This window comes from Malania oleifera, chromosome 12 (genome assembly GCF_029873635.1).
Source record: "Malania oleifera isolate guangnan ecotype guangnan chromosome 12, ASM2987363v1, whole genome shotgun sequence".
In the NCBI taxonomy this organism is placed as follows: domain Eukaryota; kingdom Viridiplantae; phylum Streptophyta; class Magnoliopsida; order Santalales; family Ximeniaceae; genus Malania; species Malania oleifera.
Genome location: NC_080428.1, coordinates 14,561,370 through 14,583,649, shown reverse-complemented (window position 1 = coordinate 14,583,649; position 22,280 = coordinate 14,561,370). Strand labels below are relative to the sequence as shown.

The 22,280-nt window shown below is 37.6% G+C and overlaps 1 protein-coding gene across 3 annotated transcripts in view; it reads right to left on the bottom strand.

Annotated features, from left to right (window-relative positions):
• LOC131145098 (uncharacterized) overlaps positions 1-22,280 on the bottom strand; it is a 79,384-nt gene that overhangs the window by 23,356 nt on the left and 33,748 nt on the right. For all 3 annotated transcript variants that reach the window (XM_058094176.1, XM_058094177.1, XM_058094179.1), the window contains 5 exons: positions 19,740-19,870; positions 19,481-19,597; positions 19,186-19,305; positions 10,562-10,641; positions 8,298-8,479 (listed from right to left, as the gene is read on the bottom strand). In XM_058094176.1, the coding sequence (XP_057950159.1) occupies positions 8,298-8,479; positions 10,562-10,641; positions 19,186-19,305; positions 19,481-19,597; positions 19,740-19,870 (630 nt within the window). The remainder of the gene's footprint in view (positions 1-8,297; positions 8,480-10,561; positions 10,642-19,185; positions 19,306-19,480; positions 19,598-19,739; positions 19,871-22,280) is intronic.

The following is a 22,280-nucleotide window of genomic DNA, read 5'->3' as shown; positions in this document are numbered from 1 at the left end:
GCGAGTGTAAACCTGTGGAATGAGAGAGATATCGTCCTGCCCAATGGGGGCAGAGGTAGGAGGATCAGAAGATGAAGACGACACAGGAGAAGACGGCACTAGTACATATGCGAGAAAGATAGGCTCAGGTCGAGGAAGTGGAGATGGCACTGGCGGAGATATGGAAGGAGAGGAGTCAGTGTAGAAGTGGGTAAACTCATGGAACGTGACATTGAGAGAGTGATAAGTTTTCCGACCAACAGGATCATAACAGCGATATCCCCAAAACATAGAGGAATACCCTAGAAAAATGCACTGGATGACCTTATCATCAAGCTTGGTCCGAGAAGGACTCTGGTCATGAACAAAGTAGGTGCATCCAAACACTCTAAGGAGAAGGGAGAAAAGGGACCTGTCAGGATGCAAAAGATAAAGTGGAGCAGAATTCTGAAATGCACGATTCAGGGTACAATTGAGAAGATAGGTTGCAGTGAGAACGGCTTGGGGACTTGCATTCCCCGAAGAAGACAATGGACAATAGACATGATGTGATGATTTTTGCGTTCAGCCACACCATTCTATTCAGGACTGTAAAGACATGTCAGCTGTTGGAGAATACCATGTTGACACAACTCAGCACGAAACTCATTATTGAGGTACTCACAGTCATTGTCAGACCTTAAGATACGAACCACAGTATTGTATTTGGTCTTAATCATTCATAGGAAAGCTTGAAAATGAGTGAAAACTTCGGATTTATTTTTCATAAGGTCGACCTAGGTACAACGGGAGTAATTGTCAATAAAGGTGACATAATATCGATGCTGAGTGAGTGAGGAGACAGCGGAGGGACCCCAGACATCATTATGAACAATATCAAAAGTTGCAAGAGAACAGTGCATACGAGACGGATAAGATGAAAGAACATGCTTAGATAATTTGCAAGTAGCCCACTGAAAATTAAAAATTCTTGCAAGTTTTATTAAATTCTGGAAACAACCAACACAAATATTTAAAATTTGCATGTCCCAAACGGGCATGCCACAAATCCAAGGTCTTTAAAGAGAAAACAAAGGAAACATCAGAAGGTAAAACAGATGCCTAAAAGCCAGAAGAGGATGCAGGACAGGAAGGCGAATCGCCAAAGTAGTAAAGCTCGTCCCTTTCAAAGCCCCTACTAAAAATCTTCCTCGAACTCAGCTCTTGCAAGTAACAAGAGTTGGGTAAGAAAACCACAACACAGTTATATTGTTTGGCAATACGGCTAACAGATAACAAGTTATAGGAAAGTTGTGGAACATAATAAACAAGGAATAAAGATAGAGTCGAGGATAAACAAGCAGTGCCTTGGGTATGAAAGGAACAAGAGGTACCATTGGCAATGCGGATACCAACGAAGGGACAGGGGATGTAATGAAAGATGTCTGACCAGTCAAATGGTTGTTCGCCCCTAAGTCCAGTATCCAAACGGGTGTGCCACCAAGCATGCCAGACTTACTTAAAAGGGCAGTAGGGTTACCTTCAGCAAAGGTGGCTGTAGAGGAGGATGCAGTCGGTCTAGCAGAGGCAAGGAGGCTAATATGAGACTGAAGCTGAGTAAGCTGAGCCTGGAGCTAAAAGAAATTTGGAGCAGCAGTAGCAGGTGCAGGAGTAAGAGAATTCGGAGGTGTAGGAAGAGATTCTGCAACAGCTCCAATGTTAGAAGGTCCCCGACCTTTGCCACGGCCATGACCATGAGAGGCCTATTTGAAGTAACGCTCCTAAACTTCGAGGTGGAGAATGAAGCAGCGCTCAATAGTGTGCTTATTCTATTGGCACTGCTGACAAAATCGAGTCTTGCGGTCAAAAGACCTAGCACCAGTAGAGGCTGCAAGGGCAACCTGCTCGGGCACACTAGAAGAAGCAAATCCAAGGAGAAGACGTCATCGCTGATCATCACCATCAATCATTGCAAATGCCTCATACAAAGAGGGCACTGGGGATGTGTTCAAAATCTAAGTTTAGAATGATTCGAACTCAGGTTTTAAACCCATCAAGAACTGATAGGTATGCCGACGATCCTGGCGCTTTGCCTCAATAGCTGATGCCTCAGTAGGAAACTCATAAAAAGGCTCATATTGGGCGAGCTCCTCCCACCGAGACTGGAGATAGCCGAAGAAGTCAGTCACATATAAACCCAAAGAAGCCTAGGTCGCCTGGTGAAGCTCCCGATAAAGCTCAAAAATCCGAGCCTCACACCTTGTGTGGGCGAACATTTCGGTCAAGGCAGACCAAAGGCTATGAACAGTATCGTGAAACATGAACATCCTTTAGAGACGATCTTCCATAAAAGAAAATATCCAACCCAGGATGACACAGTTGTCAATGGACCACTATCGATGAGCCGGGTCAGTATTAGCAGGGCGAAACTCCAATCCTAACAACCACTCAGCCTTGCCACAGCCCTTAAGATATAAGTGAAGGGACTGTGACCAGGCATGAAAGTTGCCGCCATTCAAAATAATGCTGGTGACCTTTTGAACAAGAGCAATTTGAGCCAAAGATAAGTCAAGATGTGGAATATCACCGTCCTTGGAAGCCATTGTAAAGAAGAGGAATAGGCTGCAAAAGTATCAACGAAGCAAAGCAAAGCAAGTTGCCGAAAGAGTGGTCATAAAAATGCTGAAAAGTGACCAAAAAAAACGTCGGGAAATTCGCTAAAAACGTTGCTGGAAGTCGCCAGAAAATTACGTCAGAAGTTGTCGAAGTCACTGGGAAAGCCGCCAGAAAAGTTGCCGAAGTCGCTAGAAAAGCAGCCGAAAGGCATCGGGGAAAGTCGCTGGAAGTCGTCAGAGTCACCGGGAAAATAGTAGACTGAGTTTTCTGATGTACAAGATCCACTAAAAGTGGCAAGTACAGAGCATACGACTCAACCTACAACCAATAAAGCTTTCCGATGCATAAGCTCCACATACATGGCGAGTGCAGAGCATACGGCTCAATTGAGAACCCGGACCTTAAACAAGGAACCCAACCTTGCTCCGATACCAAGAAGAAAGTAAAAGAGAGATAACTATACAAGAGGAAGTGAATATCCGTTGGTGTACTTAGCTTACAACTTTGAGATGTATATATAGCTATACAAGAGAGTGAGATTATCCTAACATTCTGATGTGGGACTAAAAACTATACACTATGTTCAATAAAGGCATTAACGTATTTTTCCTCCATCCCTCCAGCATTTTCTTGGTTTCTATATTAGTGTTGAATAGATTAGTCACTTCCATTATTTATCCCCTAGACGTTTCCATACTTCAATTGGTTTGTTATCTAGTCCTATAAATTTCCCACTTTTCATCTTTTTTAAAGACATCTTAACTTCAAGGACTCTAAGTTTGCAAATATATCTCCTATTTTGAGTCTTTTCCTCATTTTTCACTTCCAAGCTCAATCTTTCAGTTTGGTTTTCATTAAACAACTTATTAAAGTATCTCCACTACCTCTCTTTTATCTCTTCTTCTATGATTAAAGCATTATCATTTTCATCATGTATACATTTTATATTACCTAAATCTTTGCCTTTTCTTTATCTTTGTGCTAGCAAATTTATAAATGTCTCCCTATTCTTTATCTTTTTCTTCTATTCTCCTTCCCTATCCTACATGGCGACATCGCAGTTCATGGAAAAGATAAGATGAAGTATTTCAATATGTCTTCGTCAGTTCCTAAATGATGTTGATACAAACAAAGTGACAAATCCCTAAAACTTTTAAAAGTAGCAATATTTGTTGTAGCATAGTTGAATAAAAAAACAACCAATGGGAATCCTCCTTTGGGAATGTATCCCCTGCTTGTCATGGGAATTAGGAATTACTCCCTTTTTGTCATGAGCATATTTGATTGTCTAATGCCAAGATGAGAACTATCATCTTGGTTTTGAATTCAAACTGCCACTTCTCTATTCCGCTCCGACAACATGGTACCTCTTTTCCTACAGAACCACATTTAGTGAGTTTCAGAGTTTACACATACAATAATGGCAACTTTTCAAGTGACTTTTTTAGGTGCACTGCATTACCCAAAACCGAAGGAGTAAATGGGTTCCATGTACTTGATCTTTATATGGATCCCCAAGTGTGTGCCATATGCAATCTGGACCTACATCTGCCTTTGTTCATCCCATGTATAATTATGCTCACAATCCCTATGCACAATTTACCTTCCCCCTTTTAAGTCATAAGATCCTCTCACTTAACGTAGTTAATATTCCCAGCTAGGGAATGTTGGCCAAGCATTTGATGTTGGACAGCGCCATACTGGGCATTTTGGTATATCTGTAATTAGGACTCCAAGCGACTGCACTAACTCAGTCTCACAGATATATTTCGTTTCATTAGGTACCTCAAGTCTTAAAACAACTAATTTTCATTATAATTAGAAATTAGAATTTGTGGAAATTTCAGCACCAACACAGTCTAGTCTCTATCAAAAAGTACACAAAATGGAACCTTTGTTTTCCCTATCCTACACTATTTTGGAGACATGATTAACCTGAATCTCCCATCTAAGGCTTACTCCAAGGATGATTATGAATCCCTGGTATGCGAGCATGGAAAGATATCCTATCATAAAGATTATTCAAAATTAGCTCAAATGGGAGTCACGCCATGTTTCAAGCACATTTAGGTAAATGAATGCTCACATAACATATAATAGAACTCCCAACAACTTCGCAGAATGGTTAGAAATCTCCAGAAATTTAAACAATTGTATGATGTTGTACAACAGAAGGACCAAGCAGAAGTGTTTGAAGACATTCTAAGAGTTTTTAGGAATATTTTGGTTACTGTAGTTTGATTGTTTGAAAGGCATAAACTATGTATAAGCAAGGTCCACTATTTGAAGAATAGTGTCTCTTATCTTTAAAGAGTCCAGATCCAGTATTTTTCAGGCTCCATACTGTTCAGCCAGCTAAGGGTGTCAAGAAGCATAACTAATGTAGCATTATCACTTAACAGCTGCCACTACATGCTGCAGGTGCTTACATTAGAAGCATTTTCTGATTCCATGGCAATAGAGCCAAGAAATGGCTGAAACACAATCGGTAAGGAATTGAGCTTAATTTATAACAATAAGGGCAAATTCTACCAGCAAAAGAGGGATAAGTTTGTGGGACATTGCTTTGTGGGAGCCGGGATTTTTGACTGTTCCCTTGTCAAAGGAAGAATATTTTGGAGGATTTGGATGGTAGCTATAGAGTGTGAATAATATAAAGGATCAAACAAAGATCAAGAGGAAAACCTAAGTTTTCCTCAAATGCAAATATGTGATATTGAGCAGTTGAACTACAGAGAGATAATAATCTCATAGAACATCCAATGCTAGAAAAAATGAAGTCAATACCCCTGAGTTTCAGATTCAGTAAGGAGGAGAAAAAAACTCAAGGATGGAAGCTCTTCAGCTAGAGAAAACAATACTTCAACAAAGTTCAAGTGTCAAGTTAAGCAAAGGCAGCACAGGACGCCTGGAGCAAACATTTTCCTCAACAACCTTACCATGCTCTGCACTGTTGTCAACAGATAAAACCTAACTCGTGGACCCTATTAATAAATAATTGACCTCTTCTTGTTGAGCTTCAGATTTAGAATTATTAAAACAAAGAACAAGAAGGATAGAAACTCTTCAGCTTGAGGAAACAGTACTTCAACAAGGTTGAAGTGTAAAGATAAGCAAACATAACAGAATGGAGCAAATACTATCTCAATGAAGAAAAGTCAAGTGCCTCTAACAACTTTACAGGGCTGTACAATGAAGAAAACCCAACTCATGCACCCTGACAAAAATAATTTGACATGTTCCAGATACAGTTGGCGACAAGTCAAGTGCCAAACCAAGTCTCAATATATAGAGAGCCATGTCCCATTTAATATTGTGGGTCTAGTTCTATGCTGGCCTGGCTTCAAGAATTATTAAAGCATGAACAGAACCATACCAGCTACCTATCATACTGTTGAACCATTGCATCAGTAATAATTTGTTACTTTTCGTCACACTAAAATTAGTCAAACACTTAAATTAAGATAATTTGATAACTCGCAACCTAACAGCTTAAGATTTTAGGTCAACTGGTTGTTTAACATTATATCAGTGGTACATGGTTCAAGTCTTGTTGCCTCATTTATCACCTGCTTGTTATGTATCTTAGTCCCTTTAACAGTTGCATTTCACAATTTTCGTAGATCTTGATGTGTGATTGGACCACATGTGAGAGGAACTGTCATGACTTGTATTTGTTATTTACAAAAAATGTATATCAAGATAAAGAAAGAAACAGTAAACATACATGAAGCAGGAAAAAACAGTAAACACACAACAAGCAGGACAAGAGATCCTCCAAAAAGGAGCAAAAGAGAATTAAAACAAGGAGGGAAAACCCAAAAATAGAACAAGAAGCTCAAGCCAACAAAGTCATCTAGTCCCACCAAAAGTCTGAGAAGCAAATCCCATTAAAACCACCAGATGAATTAGCTCCATAGAGAAAGGTTAATATATATATATATATATCAAAGCAAATTAAGTGACAGAGAAACAACTGAAAATACGAGCATTCCTATCCAACCATATACCCCAAAAAACTGCATAGACTGCACAAAACCACAATCAGCTATCATCTTTTTGCCTCCCAAAGCCTCTGTAAGAAAACAAGAAAGTCTGCAACAGGCTCAAGCATGTCCAACACTCACTAGTAAACCGAAACATCTTATTGCATGGGCTCCAAGCAACTGCCAATGCAAGAATAGATGAGAATGTGATTCATCTCCACTAAAACACATCACACACACGTCAGGAGATAATACCTTGTATGGCTTCCTAATCTATAACAAATTTTCATAGGTTTTTGTGATAAAAAATAATTTTATTAAGGTGAAAGAATAAACATGGAGGATGAGAAATCTTCTAGTCAAACAAATTAAAAGGAAAAACAAAAAAAACAAAAAGAATCAAATACATCAAGGGAAAAAAATTATGCTAACAAGGTCAACCAATTGCACCAAATACAGAGAAATTGACATTGCTAAAACACCCTGTGGAGAAAGCCCACATCAAAGTTAGAAAACAATTATGTCTCAAATCAAATCAATAGATGAAGTGCCTTGATGCACGGGCAGCATCAAGGATCTGCAACCATGAGAGAATGTAGGCGAGGAGAAGGGAAGAAGAAAAAGGAAGAGGGAGGAAAGAAGAGAAGAGATACAAGGGGGAAACACACGTTCCATTCAATTTAAATTCATCGACAACTACCTACAACATGACTTTCACACTATTTATAAGCAATCCTCTAACACATGAAATTACACATACTCCAAAAACTACATTAATTTGCAAGCATACCCCTAAAAAACACAAATATTACAAACAAGCTCCCAAATACACATACTACTAGATTAATTAAACTAGACATACAATTAACTACTAACTATACCCAACAATCCCTTGACCCAATTCTTCTTAATTATTCTCCAACAAGGATCTTCCCAAGGTCTTGATTCATGTCTACATCATGCCGTCTTGAAAATTATGTGCATTTGTCTCCAGCAGCAAATTGTTTATGTCAACATCATTAATGATGCTGACAAAGAAAAGCCTTCACATTGGAGGGAAGGCTACTACGACACTTCCTAAACCAACTAGGACCCCAAATAATGCTTAATCTAAACAAAGCTAGACTATGATAATGTTTATTCTAAACAAAACTAAACTAATAACCCAAATCCCATATATCAACTTCAAAAAAATAAAACTAAAATATAAATTACAAAAATTGTAGCACTGAACTTTTTACTGTTTCTTGATCATTTTATTGTCTGCATCATCTTGTTTCTTCATAAAAGAAACCAATCAAATTATTGGTTCGTGATACGCTGCATTTCCAAAATATTAACAATTCTTGAGTCCACGATACACCTTGCAGGAGTGTTATATGGAAAATAATAAATGCAAAGCTTCTGATAATGGAATGTGAAATTCGAAAGAACAAAAAACTTACATTGCAAAATCATAACAAAGATATGTGCACCAGATTCTGGAAACCTGCACTTCTCAGCATACTTAAATTGCTTTTGTACCCACATGATAATGTATATTATTTCCAAATACTAATTATTCATTAAAATTATATATTAGGTTCAAATTCTAGCATTATACATAAATAATTATGTAGTAAATAAAGTTTATTCACTAGCCAAAAATTATCGATCCCAAATATGTAAAAACACCTTAAAAAAACAACAGTAACGTGTCCAATGAATGTAGCAAAACAGGTAAAATTGTATAATTACCTTCACCTCTACCCGGGATAGATAGGGCCTCTTCTTTGCATCATGAGAAAATCGTACTTTTCCCCGTCTCTCTCCAGATTTGGTCCACTCTCTCGTAACATCAGGATTATTCCACATCTCTTCCATGTCTTCAGGGGAAGCTCTAGAGTCCCAGTATGTGTAAACAACACCAGCTCCCTCGCCTAATGGAAGTAAAACAAATCATCCAACTATCCAAAGGCAAGGGGCAATAATATATTACAAGATACAGTATACTATTACACTTAACAAAGGCAAGGGGCGATAATATATTACAAGATACAGTATACTATTTTATCTTTTTATGAATATAACAACAAAAAAGTATAATTAGTGGTACAGTATATAATAATAACATACAAATAATATTAAATTCATTATTTATTGCTTACTATTTTCAATATTATAGTAATTTATTATTACAAATACACTATATTATAACAGGGATTAATGCCCGACTGGCCAAAATAGTGAGGCAAAATTAATCCCATAAAAAAGGATGCCCATGGGAATGGATTTTGCATGTAAGATTCTCATGGGTGAGCCTCCTAAACCCTAAAACCCTAACCAAAAGGGATTCCCATGTTTAAGAATGTGAAATTACCGCCGCATCATTTTTTGACCCCAAACCAAACATGGGATAGGATGCCTTTGACATTGCATTCCCAAGGGGAATGTTGAAAGATTCCATGAACCAGCATCCACTCAGTTCTTGTGTTCATGGTTTTAAATAACAATAATGGTCTACATAATAGTCAAAATCACAGTGTAACGGTCGCGGCCGTCACGAACATTACGTAATGGGTAATGGACATCGCATCTGTGAATTCATTTTTTGCATTAGAAAACTTCATTAAAATATATAGATTTTTCACATGTTTTCATCCAGAATCCTGTATACCAATGTTTTAAATGATTATAGTCAATTTTAATCACTATAAATATAATATATACTACAAGTATTGGATGTCATCTTGGCCACTTTAGTTGCTATTGGCTAGAAGAAGCATGCATTTGCTAATTTTCACTACTTTATTGATTATAAGTGAAACACAAACTAAGAAATAATAAAAATAAAGAAATTTAAAAAAAAAAATCCATCTTTTGTACTTTTTTAGTCTTTGATGGAAGTTTTGTTATCCGAAAAATAAGATATAAAATGTCCATATGCTAAACAAGAACAAAAATGCATACAACCAAACTAGGAGTAGGAAAGACGTAAAAAAATAAAATTGAAAGAACTTAGAATACGAACAACTATAACTTAGTGAGAAAAAAAATTTTGGGTTTATCCAAACGGTAGCTATTATAAAAAATGCATACTAAATGTCAAGGAAAATAAATCCAAAAACTGATTTTTTTTTATAAAAAAATATATAACTAGATAAACCAGCTTAAAATTGAGTTTCTAAGCTTCAATAAAGAATAAAAGAGATGGGAAAAAGCAAAAAAACAAAAACAAAAACAAAAACAAAAACAAAAACAAAAAAAAAACAAAAAAAAAAACAAAACAAAAACAAAAAACAAAACAGCTGTAATGGCCCATAACTGTCTATAATGGCTGTAACGATTGTGAGACGAAGTACCTCCAAGATATCATCCTGTAACAGTCTCGGAAGCCACTAATACCATTGCATAAGGTCCATAACAGCTGTAACGTGAACACCCTGATTTTTAAAACTATGCTTGTATTAAAAATATTCCTTTTTTTTTATTTTTGTAATATTTAATTTGAAAAATAGAATGGACAATGCAAAATACTATTATTTTTATCCATCAAAAAGAAGTAAGGTGGCTACCAACTCCTGTTAAAAAAGATGAGGAATTGAAAATTAGCTGGTTGTGCAACTATTGTTATTGCCTAGGACCTACCAACTCCTATTAAAAAAGATGAGGAATTGAAAATTAGGTTCTGGTAGTGCTACACAGCTACTATTGTTATTGAAGGCTTCAATATATTGAGTTCATAAAGAGATTAATTAAACGTCGTGATTGTCATTGCTCAATAAGACAAGAAAAAAGATACTAGAAAATTTTGACCTTGTCATTCTGGTCAACCTGAATTTGTAACAAACTGACAGAGGAACCTTCTGTATGACTTGAGTGCAAAATTTTCTTTGACATCAGATATGATCCATAAGCAGAAGGTAGCACATGGATGAAATGAAAACAAGCATTACTAACTTCTACATTTTTCTGTTTGTGACAGTCCCCACAGGCAGGGACAGGGTAAGGGGCGAGTATACCTTCATTTCGTGAAACTGGTGCAGGCTGTGCAGAAGATGCAGAAGAATTGTTCAGCACAGGACCATCTTCAAAAACTTTCCTGCAGAAAAATGAAGTTGTTATCACTTTTCAAGAAAAGTTATCATTCTCAATACCTGCTGCATCTTGTTCTGGCAAGCAACAGACAAGGTTATCACCTATCAGTTATATGCATAGTTAATGAAACAAATTCACATGCTAGAACACCAATGAATTAAAAACCTTGTGTGATGTAGGATGGTTCTAAGTAGCCCTAGTCCTCTGGTTGACCCTCTTTGTAGCACACACACAGTATCACAATCTATGAGAAGAATTGAATTAAACAAGCATGAACATCACAAACATATTCTAATGATCACAAGTTGTTGAGATTTTGAAAACATATATGATTTGGTTCAAAGCCCTTAGTTGATCATTTCATTCAAGTAATCAAGTTCACTTTAAAAGATGTTATATTAGAAGTTTTAGATCACAAGTCCTAGCATACAAATCAAATATCCCTAAGCATGGTACTAGCAAGCATGTTCATGTTGAAAATCTAGGAAGATTCAAAGAGAATGAACAAAGTTTTTCAATCAAGGCTTCGGGTAGAGTTTCAAGACTTAAAAGGTACTTTTAGGGGCTTTTTTAGATGGTCACAAACAAGGAATTGAAACGAGCGTACCAAAAGGTTCGAAATGTCAAACACCAAGACACACGAGTACTCGATCGCACGGTTCGCACCACGAACAAGCTTGTTGATCCTTAGGAATCTTGAGAAAAGAATGAAGCTTGAGGTGGTTGTGGCTGTGAGCTGTGAAAAAGGTGTGGGTGTGTAGTGTTGATGATGACGTTGATGTTGTTGTGGTCTCTCACCACCCAATCTCTGGAGAGACAGAACATAGCCTCGCACTACTCACTCACAAGGAGAGGAACAAGATTCACAAATTCAAGCAAAAGCTTCTTTTTTTTAATTGATAATGCAAGATGCCTTTTACAATACAAGCATGGTTCGAAATCACGGTCGCGGGTAACATTGCGTAACGGTCGCGGGTCGCAGGAGACGGGGGTGTTATGTAACGGGAAGCGGGCGTAACGGTTGTGAATTTTTTTCACGCATGCACAACCATGCCAAAATCGAAAAATAAGCATGAAATCCATTAATACATGATTTTTAATGAATTTTGAAGGCTTTCATTCAACCTACAAATGCTTTTTAATAGACATTATGATTTTTATATTAATTTTAGCGCGCTATTTACAAAAAAAAACATATTTTTTTTATAGTTTACATTACTTTAATGAGTAAAAAGGTGTAGAAATGTAAGAATCAATTAATTAAAGTCATAAAGTTACTAAAAATGAATCAATAGACTCAATACTCAATATACACATTACACATACATGAATTTAAAAAGTGATTAATATCAAATATTAATAAATAGTTGAAAATACATGAATACAATATTACAAATTTATAACATAACATATGTCACCACCAAAAAGAATGACGTAAAGGGTCTTCATAATTTACTTTATTTGATAACTAAAAACAAAAAATAGATCATGTAAAGATTTATTTTACCTAATTTTAAATTTAAGGTTAAAATGATGTTTTAAAACTTAAAAAATATTAATAAGCAGGAAATATGTGATGGAACTAGATTTTCATAATTACCTTTCAAAAAATATAAGATAACTAAAATATTTATAAATTAAGAAAATTTTATTTTACATAATTATTATTGATTTCTAATTTTTTTACTCTATTAAATTACTCTCTTTTTTAATTCAATTTAACAAACATAATTTACCAAAAAATATAATTTAAAAAAAAAAAAAAAAAACATAATGAAAAGTTGAAGACTTAGGGCTGTGGGTGTTGAGTGTTGAGTGAATTTTTAAAGCTTATCTCATACGCTGGGGAGACTAAGTGAGACCGAGAGAGGGGAGGGGACTTAGAGGGGCCTCGAAGGAGCGAAGGCTGCGAAGCACGAACGGCCGATGAGCGATGACTCTAAGCTCCGAAGCCGAAATCGAAGGGCTGGCTGGTGGCGAGTGCAACAACTAGCAGAGGAAGCTGCCGATGGGATATCGGCGACTCACAGAGGCGGCAAAGCTGCTGCAGACCTGTCGCCGGTGACTCACCAAGCTGCTGCAACTGCAAGTCTGCAATTCCTGAGTCTTGGAAGGCTGCGAAGATGAGTCACTCTCAAGCTTCGAAGAAGTGAAGCCTTCTTATTGCTTCGGCCAACAAAATTTCAAGGTAAGTTTTTTACTTTCCAGTTTGCTCTTTGAATGTTAGACTTAGATTGAATGGCAGATGGGTGGTTGGGAGAGGGGGAAAGCAACGCTGTAGCAGAAAGCCTTTAGGGATTCAGATTTCTGCAAGCTGTCGGCCATGTAACGGTCCGTTACGAAGTGTAACGTTGGGGTAACGGCCGTTACGGGCCGTTACATCTTCGTAATGGCCATTATAGCTGTGAATTTTTTCCGAACCGCATTATCAGCCCATATCGGTTTCGGAGCCTTCAATTTCCATTACATATCGTCCATTACACTACGTAACGGCCGTTATTTAAAACCATGAATACAAGTGATAGCATATTTATAGCATTACATGCACATGACTTGCACATGGCTACTTAAAAGATTAAAGAAAATACAAAAGTAAAATAAAACATTTAAAACATAGGTAATAAGGTTCCTAGGAAATATTTTGTTATAGGAAATAGGTGCCTAGGAACCTTAATAATTATGATAGTGGAGTCTAGGAACTTAAAATGAAATAAATGCTTCTTGAAAACCCAAGACTCCTTAACTTGCAAGCTGTCATCCTCTTTCCAAGCTAGCTTCTAAGAGAAGGTTCAATTGCGGCAAAAAAAGTTCACCTCAATGGTGGACTTCGGGTGGTCGTCCACGTGTCACAATATACATGAAAGATACTTGAGGTGCATGTTGATCCCCATCAAAAACCAAGGAAGATGACATGTGTAGTCATGAAAGTACACTTCTTTAAATTTGCATACAACTTCTGCTCCCTCAAAACCTCAAACACTCTCCTCAAATGGACAAGGTGCACCTTCTTAGTCTGGCTATAGATCAATATATCATCAAATTAGACTACAAGGAAGTGTCCAATGAAAGGCCTTAATACCTAAGTCATAACTCTCATGAAAGTGTTAAGGGCGTTAGTTAGCCCAAATGGCATGACTAACCACTCATATAACCCATCCGTCATCTTGAAGGAAGTTTTCCACTCATCTCCCGGTTTGATCCTAATCTAATGGTATCCACTTTTAAGGTCTATCTTTGAAAAAATCTTGGATCCTACCATCTGATAAAGCATATCATCTAGTCTAGGTATGGGAAACCTATACTTGACGGTGATCTTGTTGATTGCTCTACTATCGATGCACATCCTCCAAGTGAGGAGAGCAGGGCAGGCACATGGACTCATGCTCTCCTGAATAAAGCTCTTCTCTCAGTTTTTCACTTGTTTCATCAACTCCTCATGTTCTCTCGGGTTCATTTGATAATGTGGTAAATTAGGCAGAGATGAACCAAGAATAAGGTCAATGACATGTTGAATGTCTCTCATGGGAGGTAACTCACAAGGTGGCTGAGAGATGACATCCTCAAACTCGGAAAGTATGGGTGATACTTCCAGTGGTGTTTCATGCTCAGGAAGGGGCGCCTCAGTCTCCCTAGTAACAACCACATACACTAGTTGTGTATCTCGACTCTCCAGCTCAAATTGTTTTTTACTCATGATATTCAATGATTTTCCACTAGTTTTTTTCTTTTCCTTCTTTTCTCACCTTTCGGCTCTAGTGGACTCAAAACAGTTCTCTTGCCATTACACCTAACGGAATAAGTGTTGGCACGCCCATTATGTGAGACATCCAAATCATACAACCAAAGCCGTCCTAACAAAATATGGGCAACGTCCATGGGAAGGACATCACACCAAATCTCGTCCTCATAATCACCAATCTTAATGGGGACTAGGCATCTATGGCTCACGAGCATGATAGTGGCATCAACCCAAGCCACCTTATATGGTTGTGGGTGTGGCTCAACTTTCAATCCCAACTTCTCTACTGCGAATTTAGACACAACATTCATACAACTACCACCATCTATGATCATCTTACAACTTTTACTCCCACACTTGATGTAAGTATGGAAAATAGAAGTGCGACGCCAGTCCTTCTGATCCTTGGGAATGATCATAATGCATCTCATCACACTCAACTGGGCACTCTCATCTGGCTCACTTGACAACTCATCCTCACTAGGTACATCTTCAGGAACATATACTTGATCCTCCTCAGGCTCATCCTCCCAATCTTCCCTATCAAATGCCAAGTTCCTGGTGGGACATTGTTTGGCAAAGTGTCCTTATTTATGGCAACTGAAACACACTGCATTGCTAGAACTTTGGCGAGAGGATCCAATCATGGGTGCTTTTCCCTTGTCCATAGGCTGCTGGATTGTGGGATTGCTCCCTCGGGTGGTGACTTGACCTGATTGCGCTGGTCGGGACTTTTCATAACTCTGTACCTTTCGAGAGTATGACTCATTTGAAGAGGCACCAAACCGTTTTCCCATGGGCCCTTTATTCATTTGCTCAAAGTCATGAGCTAAATTATAGGCCTGTTCAAGGGACTCAATGTGATGGGGAAACAGTTCTCTCCTCAGTTCAGGCTTTAATCCTATGCGAAATCGGGAGATTTGCTGACTAACAATCTCATAGACACCACATCTTATAGACAACTCATCGAATTGACTCATGTATTCTGACATAGTCATGCTACCCTGACGCAAACTATAGCGTTGATCCATGAGGCGCTCTCTATAGCTAAGGGGTACATACTTCTCCCTCAACCTATCCTTCATTAGGTGCCACTGCTCAATGGGCCTACAATCTAACCTTGTCTCTTGCCTCTTGACATTCAACCAATGGAGTTTGGCTTGCCCCGTCAACCTCATTTTTGCAAACACAACCCGGTGAGGGTCAGTCATCCTATACAAGTCAAAATAGGAATCCATCTCAGTCAACCAATCTTGGAAGACTTAAGGGTCCATCTGTCCATCATAGGCGGGGGCCTCTATCTTCACTTGCCTCATCACATCCTTGTAAGGATCACGATGGTCCCTACGGTAAGGTCTCCTACCTTGAAAGTCATCAACGTCATAGTCCTTATCACCCCAATGTTGGGCATAGGGCTCATGACATGGGGGTCTCCTAACAAAGTCATCTTGGCAATTCACTCGCCTTTGTGGAGGAAAAGGAGGTCTTTCTCTAGGAGGCATAGGTGGCTCTCTAGGCTGTTCATCATCATTGCCTCGCTTAATGTGTGGCTCTAAATTGTCTTGGGGTGGGTTATGGACTAGTTGGACTTCCAACCTATCTAGTCTTTGGCAGGTCTCAACTAGCTTTTGATTCAAGTTACGGACTTGATCTTGAAGCTCATCAATTGAGGCATCTCTCAACATCAGTCCTACAACCTCGGTAAGGATTCCCAGCTCGAGTAGATATCCTAGGGGTTGGGGAAGGATTCGGCCAACGCTAGGGCAGCCCTATGGAATGGTGTTTGGTCACACAAAGTAGGGTTAAATGTGAACCTAACCTAGGCTCTAATACCTATATGATGTAGGACAGTTCTAAGTAGCCCTAGTCCTATGGTTGACCCTCTTTGTAGCGCACACACAATATCACTATCTATGAGAAGAATTGAATTAACAAAGCATGAACATCACAAACATATTCTAATGATCACAAGTTGTTGAGATTTTGAAAACATATATGATTTGGTTCAAAACCCTTAATTGATCATTTCATTCAAGTAATCAAGTTCACTTTAAAAGATGTAATATTAGAAGTCTTAGATCACAAGTCCTAATGTACAAATCAAATATCCCTAAGCATGGTACTAGCAAGCATGTTCATGTTGAAAATCTAGGAAGATTCAAAGAGAATGAACAAAGTTTTTCAATCAAGGCTTCGGATAGAGTTTCAAGACTTACAAGGTACTTTTAGTGGCTGTTTTAGATGGTCACAAACAAGGAATTGAAACGAGCTTACCAAAAGGTTTGGAATGTCAAACACCAAGACACACGAATACTCGATCACACCACGAACAAGCTTGTTGATCCTTAGGAATCTTGAGACAAGAATGAAGCTTGAGGTGGTTGTGGCTGTGAGCTGTGAAAGAGGTGTGAGTGTGTAGTGTTGATGATGACATTGATATTATCGTGGTCTCTCACCACCCAATCTCTGGGGCGACAAAGCGTAGCCTCACACTACTCACTCACAAGGAGAGGAACAAGATTCACAAGTTCAAGAAAAAGCTTCTTTTTTTTAATTGATAATGCAAGATGCATTTTACAATACAAGTGATGGCATATTTATAGCCTTACATGCACATGACTTGCACATGGCTTTTTAAAAGATTAAAGAAAATACAAAAGTAAAATAAAACATTTAAAACATAGGTAATGAGGTTCCTCGGAAATAGTTTGTCATAGGAAATAGGTGATGGCCTATTAAAAGATTAAAGAAAATACAAAAATTAAAATAAAACATTTAAAACATATGTAATGAGGTTCCTAGGAAATAGTTTGTCATAGGAAATAGGTGCCTAGGAACTAGAAAAATTATGATAATGGAGTCTAGGAACTTAAAATGAAATAAATGCTTCTTGAAAACCCAAGACTCTTTGACTTGCAAGCTGTCATCCTCTGTCCAAGCTAGCTTCTAAGAGAAGCTTCAATTGCTGCAAATAAAGTTCACCTCAATAGTGGACTTCGGGTGGTCGTCCACATGTCACAATATCCACGAAAGATACTCAAGGTGCATGTTGATCCCCATCATTGTGCCTTCAGTGGCAGATAAATAAACCATCCAAACAGAAGTTCATATTAATGATGTTGGAATTTTACAGTACAAAGACATGTAAATATGATTAAGTAAAATGGAAGAAATATCTTGGACAAATTTCAGCGCTCCAATCACAGTGACACAGAGATTTGGCAATAATAATAATAGCGGGTAGTAGTAATAGTAGTAGGCACAAGGATTATACAGTTTCTTTATTGAATGCTTTTCTATAGACCACCAATCACGGTCATAATTTTTCAGCCACTTGCCTAACTGTTTGATCACACTTATGTTGTCGCATCTTGACCATGTTAATGACTGGCAAAATCCCAACACGGCGTGAAGGTTTTTAATATCATAATAATTGAATTTTAATAAAAAGGAAATATATATGCACATGTTATGCAGGATTATAAATGATATTTGGGGCATACAAACGCGCAGGGGGGGGCTGTTGGAAGGGGGAAGAACAAACTGGTTGAGATGAGTGGTATAATGTTAAAAGAAAAACTCTGGAATCAATATATTCGCGGTGAGTTACGCATAGCAGCTGTAGAGAAGATAAGAGTGGGGTGCTGAGATGGTTTGTGCAACTGCAACATAGGCCAAACTGCCAAACGATGCGTAAGGAGTGCGCTAGTTACTGTTAGAGGTATTAGACGGGGAAGGAGTAAGGTAAACCTAAAATAACTTGGAATGAGGCAGCCAGCAAGGATTTAACAACTATCAAATTGTTGGAGGAAATTGCCAAAGGTTGTGTAAATTGGCATGAAAGGATACATGATCCGAGCCCACCTAGTGGTACTTAAGGCTTGGTTTGTTGTTGTTAAAAGTAATAGTCAATATAAATTCTCAGTTCTTTGCCACCGCTACTGTTTGATGGAACATGGATGAACTTCATTTTCCACAAAAAACAGAACAGGTATTCAGCAAAACAGCATAATATTTCTTATAATATTGCTAACTAAAAAATTTTCATATTTCACCATTTTTAATGGAAAATCAGTAATTAAGATTTGGCAAAAATAAGCACAAGGATTATATATTTGCTTCGTTAAATGCATTTCTAAACCAAAAATCGTCATCAAAATCCCAGAGATGCCCAAAAAAACAGCAAAACTTCAATTCTCCTCAATTTACCTGCATCTTAAGCCTCTAAAGGAAATAGACAGGATATCTTCCACCCATTCAGGGGAAACGAAATTCTCAGCAAAAAAGCCAAACAATCGGTGCCATACTCCCAAAGAAAATTTTAAACAAAGTAAGACAATGTAATTGCATAGTCCATAGTGAAGACTATTATCCCCACACAAAGTTTGTGAATATTGTACACTATTGCTTAATGGAAGAAAATATGAACAAAATTTTCCACAAGAAACAAAAGTATTCAGCATAACAGCATAAAATTTTATCGAACACCCCTTAATAAGAAATTTCTTTTTCCAACATTTTTAATGGAAAATCAACAATTACGAAGTTTCATTCAATAACATTCTGCCTTCAAAATTTTGAGATTTGAAGAAAAGGAAAAGAAAGAAATGCACATCTTCAAACAATCCCACAATGGAACTTCACTACAGTAAAGACACCAAGTTCTAAAATGTCCAAACGCATATCATAGATTCTTGTGCCCCAATCAAATGCTCTAGAATGTTAAAAATAAAAGATATAATTATGAAATTGTTAATCTTAATGTATAATCTAGCTTCCAAGTTAACATTGCATGGCAAGAACCACCACCTTGAAGGAAGACTTTCTTTGACAGAAAGATACCGTCTCCAATATGGCAAAGTTGATTTGTGAGTTGCTTTTTTTGCACCACCTTTATAAGACCTAACTACAAACTCTTCGCTTCTTTCTCTGCAAAGAAAATCCCTAATAGTAATTATTCAGGGCAAACAAAACTCAAAATTCCTTATGAATCACCATGGCAATAAAATATTTCTGGTAAAGGGAAGCCTATGGATCCATAAAAATCTTTTAAAAAAAGAAAGGAACACATGAAAGGAATCACAAGTTATAATCATTGACCTACTTTTGTTCATAGTTTGATAGCCACTTGAGGTAGGCAGAGCCAAGGTATACATTTACAAAAGGCCTGTACAACAGTGTTGGATTTCCTTCCACTTCGTATGTCCGGTAACCCAATTCACTGCAAGCAAGCTCAAGTTTTTAACTTCATCAAATCAAGAATAACGGATAATTGCACATGCACACATGAGAAAGAGAGAGAGAGAGAGAGAGAGAGATCACCATAACAACAAAAAAATCTCCAATTAAAATTTAATTAGTACCTCACCATCCAATCCACGGTTTTTGGTAAAAGTTGCATGATTCCCATAGTGGTCTCCTTAGTTTTGCGGTTATACCGTTCAGCAAGGGGCTGTCTGTCACTTTCAAGTTCAGCTACAGCGCAAATCATGTCCTGAAGAACAAATAAAAGAATGCCAAATTTCAAAAAGTCAAGACAAATTTTCATCCAATACCTTTACCAAATTGCAGAAACAAAGTACAGCAACTACCCTAGAGGCTAGAACCCACAAATTAGTGTCAGAACTAGACTCATCAATTTAAAGATTTTTTTCATAGCACATTGCAATGTTTCTGAGAGTAAAGGAGTTTTAAGTTTTTGTTGTAAAGCTAGAGATAAAGCAGAGAAGAAGAGAATAAGAGAAAAGGAGAAGTAGAAAGCAAGGAAAAAGAGAAGAAAAGAAGTTGAAAGCAAGAGAAGGAAAGAAGCGGCAGTTTCCTAGAGCCCTATAATAATAAAATTAATAAAAACTTTAAGGACAAAAATTAAGCCACTCACACAACCTAATTAGTGAAATAATATATTCTCCTCTAAAATTCCCCCTCAAGCTGGAGGTGTATAAATATAACCTAATCCTAGATTGTTACAACCACTAGACAACGCAGACTTGAATAAAGGCTGTGTGTGAAAACATTGGCCAACTGATTCACAGATTTCACAAAAAGAGTCATCATGACCTGCTTCAACACAACATCCCTCACAAAATGACAGTTAACTTCAATGTGCTTTGTTCTCTCATGAGATACTGGATTACTAGTGATATAAACGACTTCTTGATTATAACAAACATATTTATTGTCTTCATTACCAAAATCCCATCTCTGACATAAGAGACTTCAACCACTTAAGCTCTCTTACAGCATGAGCTATAGCTTGATATTCTGCTTCAGCACTAGATTTAGCTGCAGTAGTTTGTTTCTTGCTACACTAGGTAACAAGGTTACCTCCTACAAATGTACACTATCCAAATCGTCAACAAAGCCAACCTAATGTGCATCAGAGTATCCCATGATTTCATAGTTTTAATTGTACTTATATATTAGACCTTTTCCGCGAAAGCCTTTAAGATGGTGCAAAATCCTACAAACAGCATCCCAATATGGTTTTGCTTTTGGATTTTTCCATAAACTAACTCACCAGCCCCACTACAAAAGATATATTAGGTCCCGTGACAATCAAGTAGATCAACTTGCCAACCAACTACCTATATTGACATTTGTCTTCAAAGTCCGGTCCAAGACAACTTCATCTTAGAATCCATTGGAGCATCAACTGGTTTAGCTCCCAACAAGTTAGTCACACCTAGCAAGTCCAAAGTATATTTTTGCTGAGATAGACTTAACTCTTTCCTACACCATACAATCTCAATACCAAGAAATTAGTGCAGAGTACCCAAGTCTTCGATTTGATATTTAGCTTGAAACCACTGCTTAACATCTCCCACTCTAGTCACTGCCAACATAAATTACTAAAATACCACACCTGCCTCCTCTATGCAGAAGAACACTTGATATTTTTCTTTTCTTCAAGGAGAATGAGACAAAGGGGTGGTCCAACTTCTTCAACCCCACAACAGCAGTGTGTCAATTCGGGGCAGAATGTTCCAAGAGAATCTGAAGGTTTAGAAGACATTTACGCAGCCTTACAGATTATTAATCAAGCATTAGCTACAATGACTCAAAATAATTAGCTAACTCAGCAAAATAACCATTAAACTCAGATGAATCAACAGCCAATAGTGGAGCAAGTGCTAGAAGAGACAATTATCAAAAAACAAATGCATATGTTGAAGGAGTTTAAGAAATTAAAAACCCTCCCAGCTTTGCAGAAAACTTAGAACCTTTGGAGTCAAAGAATTGGCTGTGGAAGGTCTGAAAACTCTTTTATATGCTTAGAATGCCAGATGAGTATAGAGTCATCATTGCAAGTTCCCTATTCGAGAATGAGGTTAGCCATTGGTGGGAATCTGTGCGACGGGTGAGAGATGTTGAGGCTATGAGCTGGGATAACTTTGAAACAATTTTCAATGAGAAATATTTCCGAAAGGCATTCCGAGAAGCCAAATTACAGGAATTTATGCAGTTGACTCAAAGGAACTTGTCTGTTAGCCAATATGAAAGCAAATTCGCTGAATTATCACGGCTTGGACCTGAACTTGTCAATACTAAGGAATTGAAAGTTGAAAGGGAACTAAGACCTACTATTAGGTCTAAACTTGTGGCCCTAAGGATTGAAAGTTTTGGAGAAATACTAGAAAGAGCTGCCGTGGTACAGCAAGACATTGAAGACACTCATAAAATTTATGACCAGAAGAAGAAGCCTTCATTTAGCCAATCCTGATCAGTTGGAAAGAAGCCAAAAGTCTCTCCAGCACCACAGCAAAGTGCTCTGAAAGTTAAGGAGTTGTCCCAAGAGGGGGGGTGAATTGGATTATTAAAATTTATTTTAATTCCTTTCGTGAATTCTTAACTTCTCGTTAATCTAACAATCACACAACCAAACCTTATTTGGACAATCAATCCAA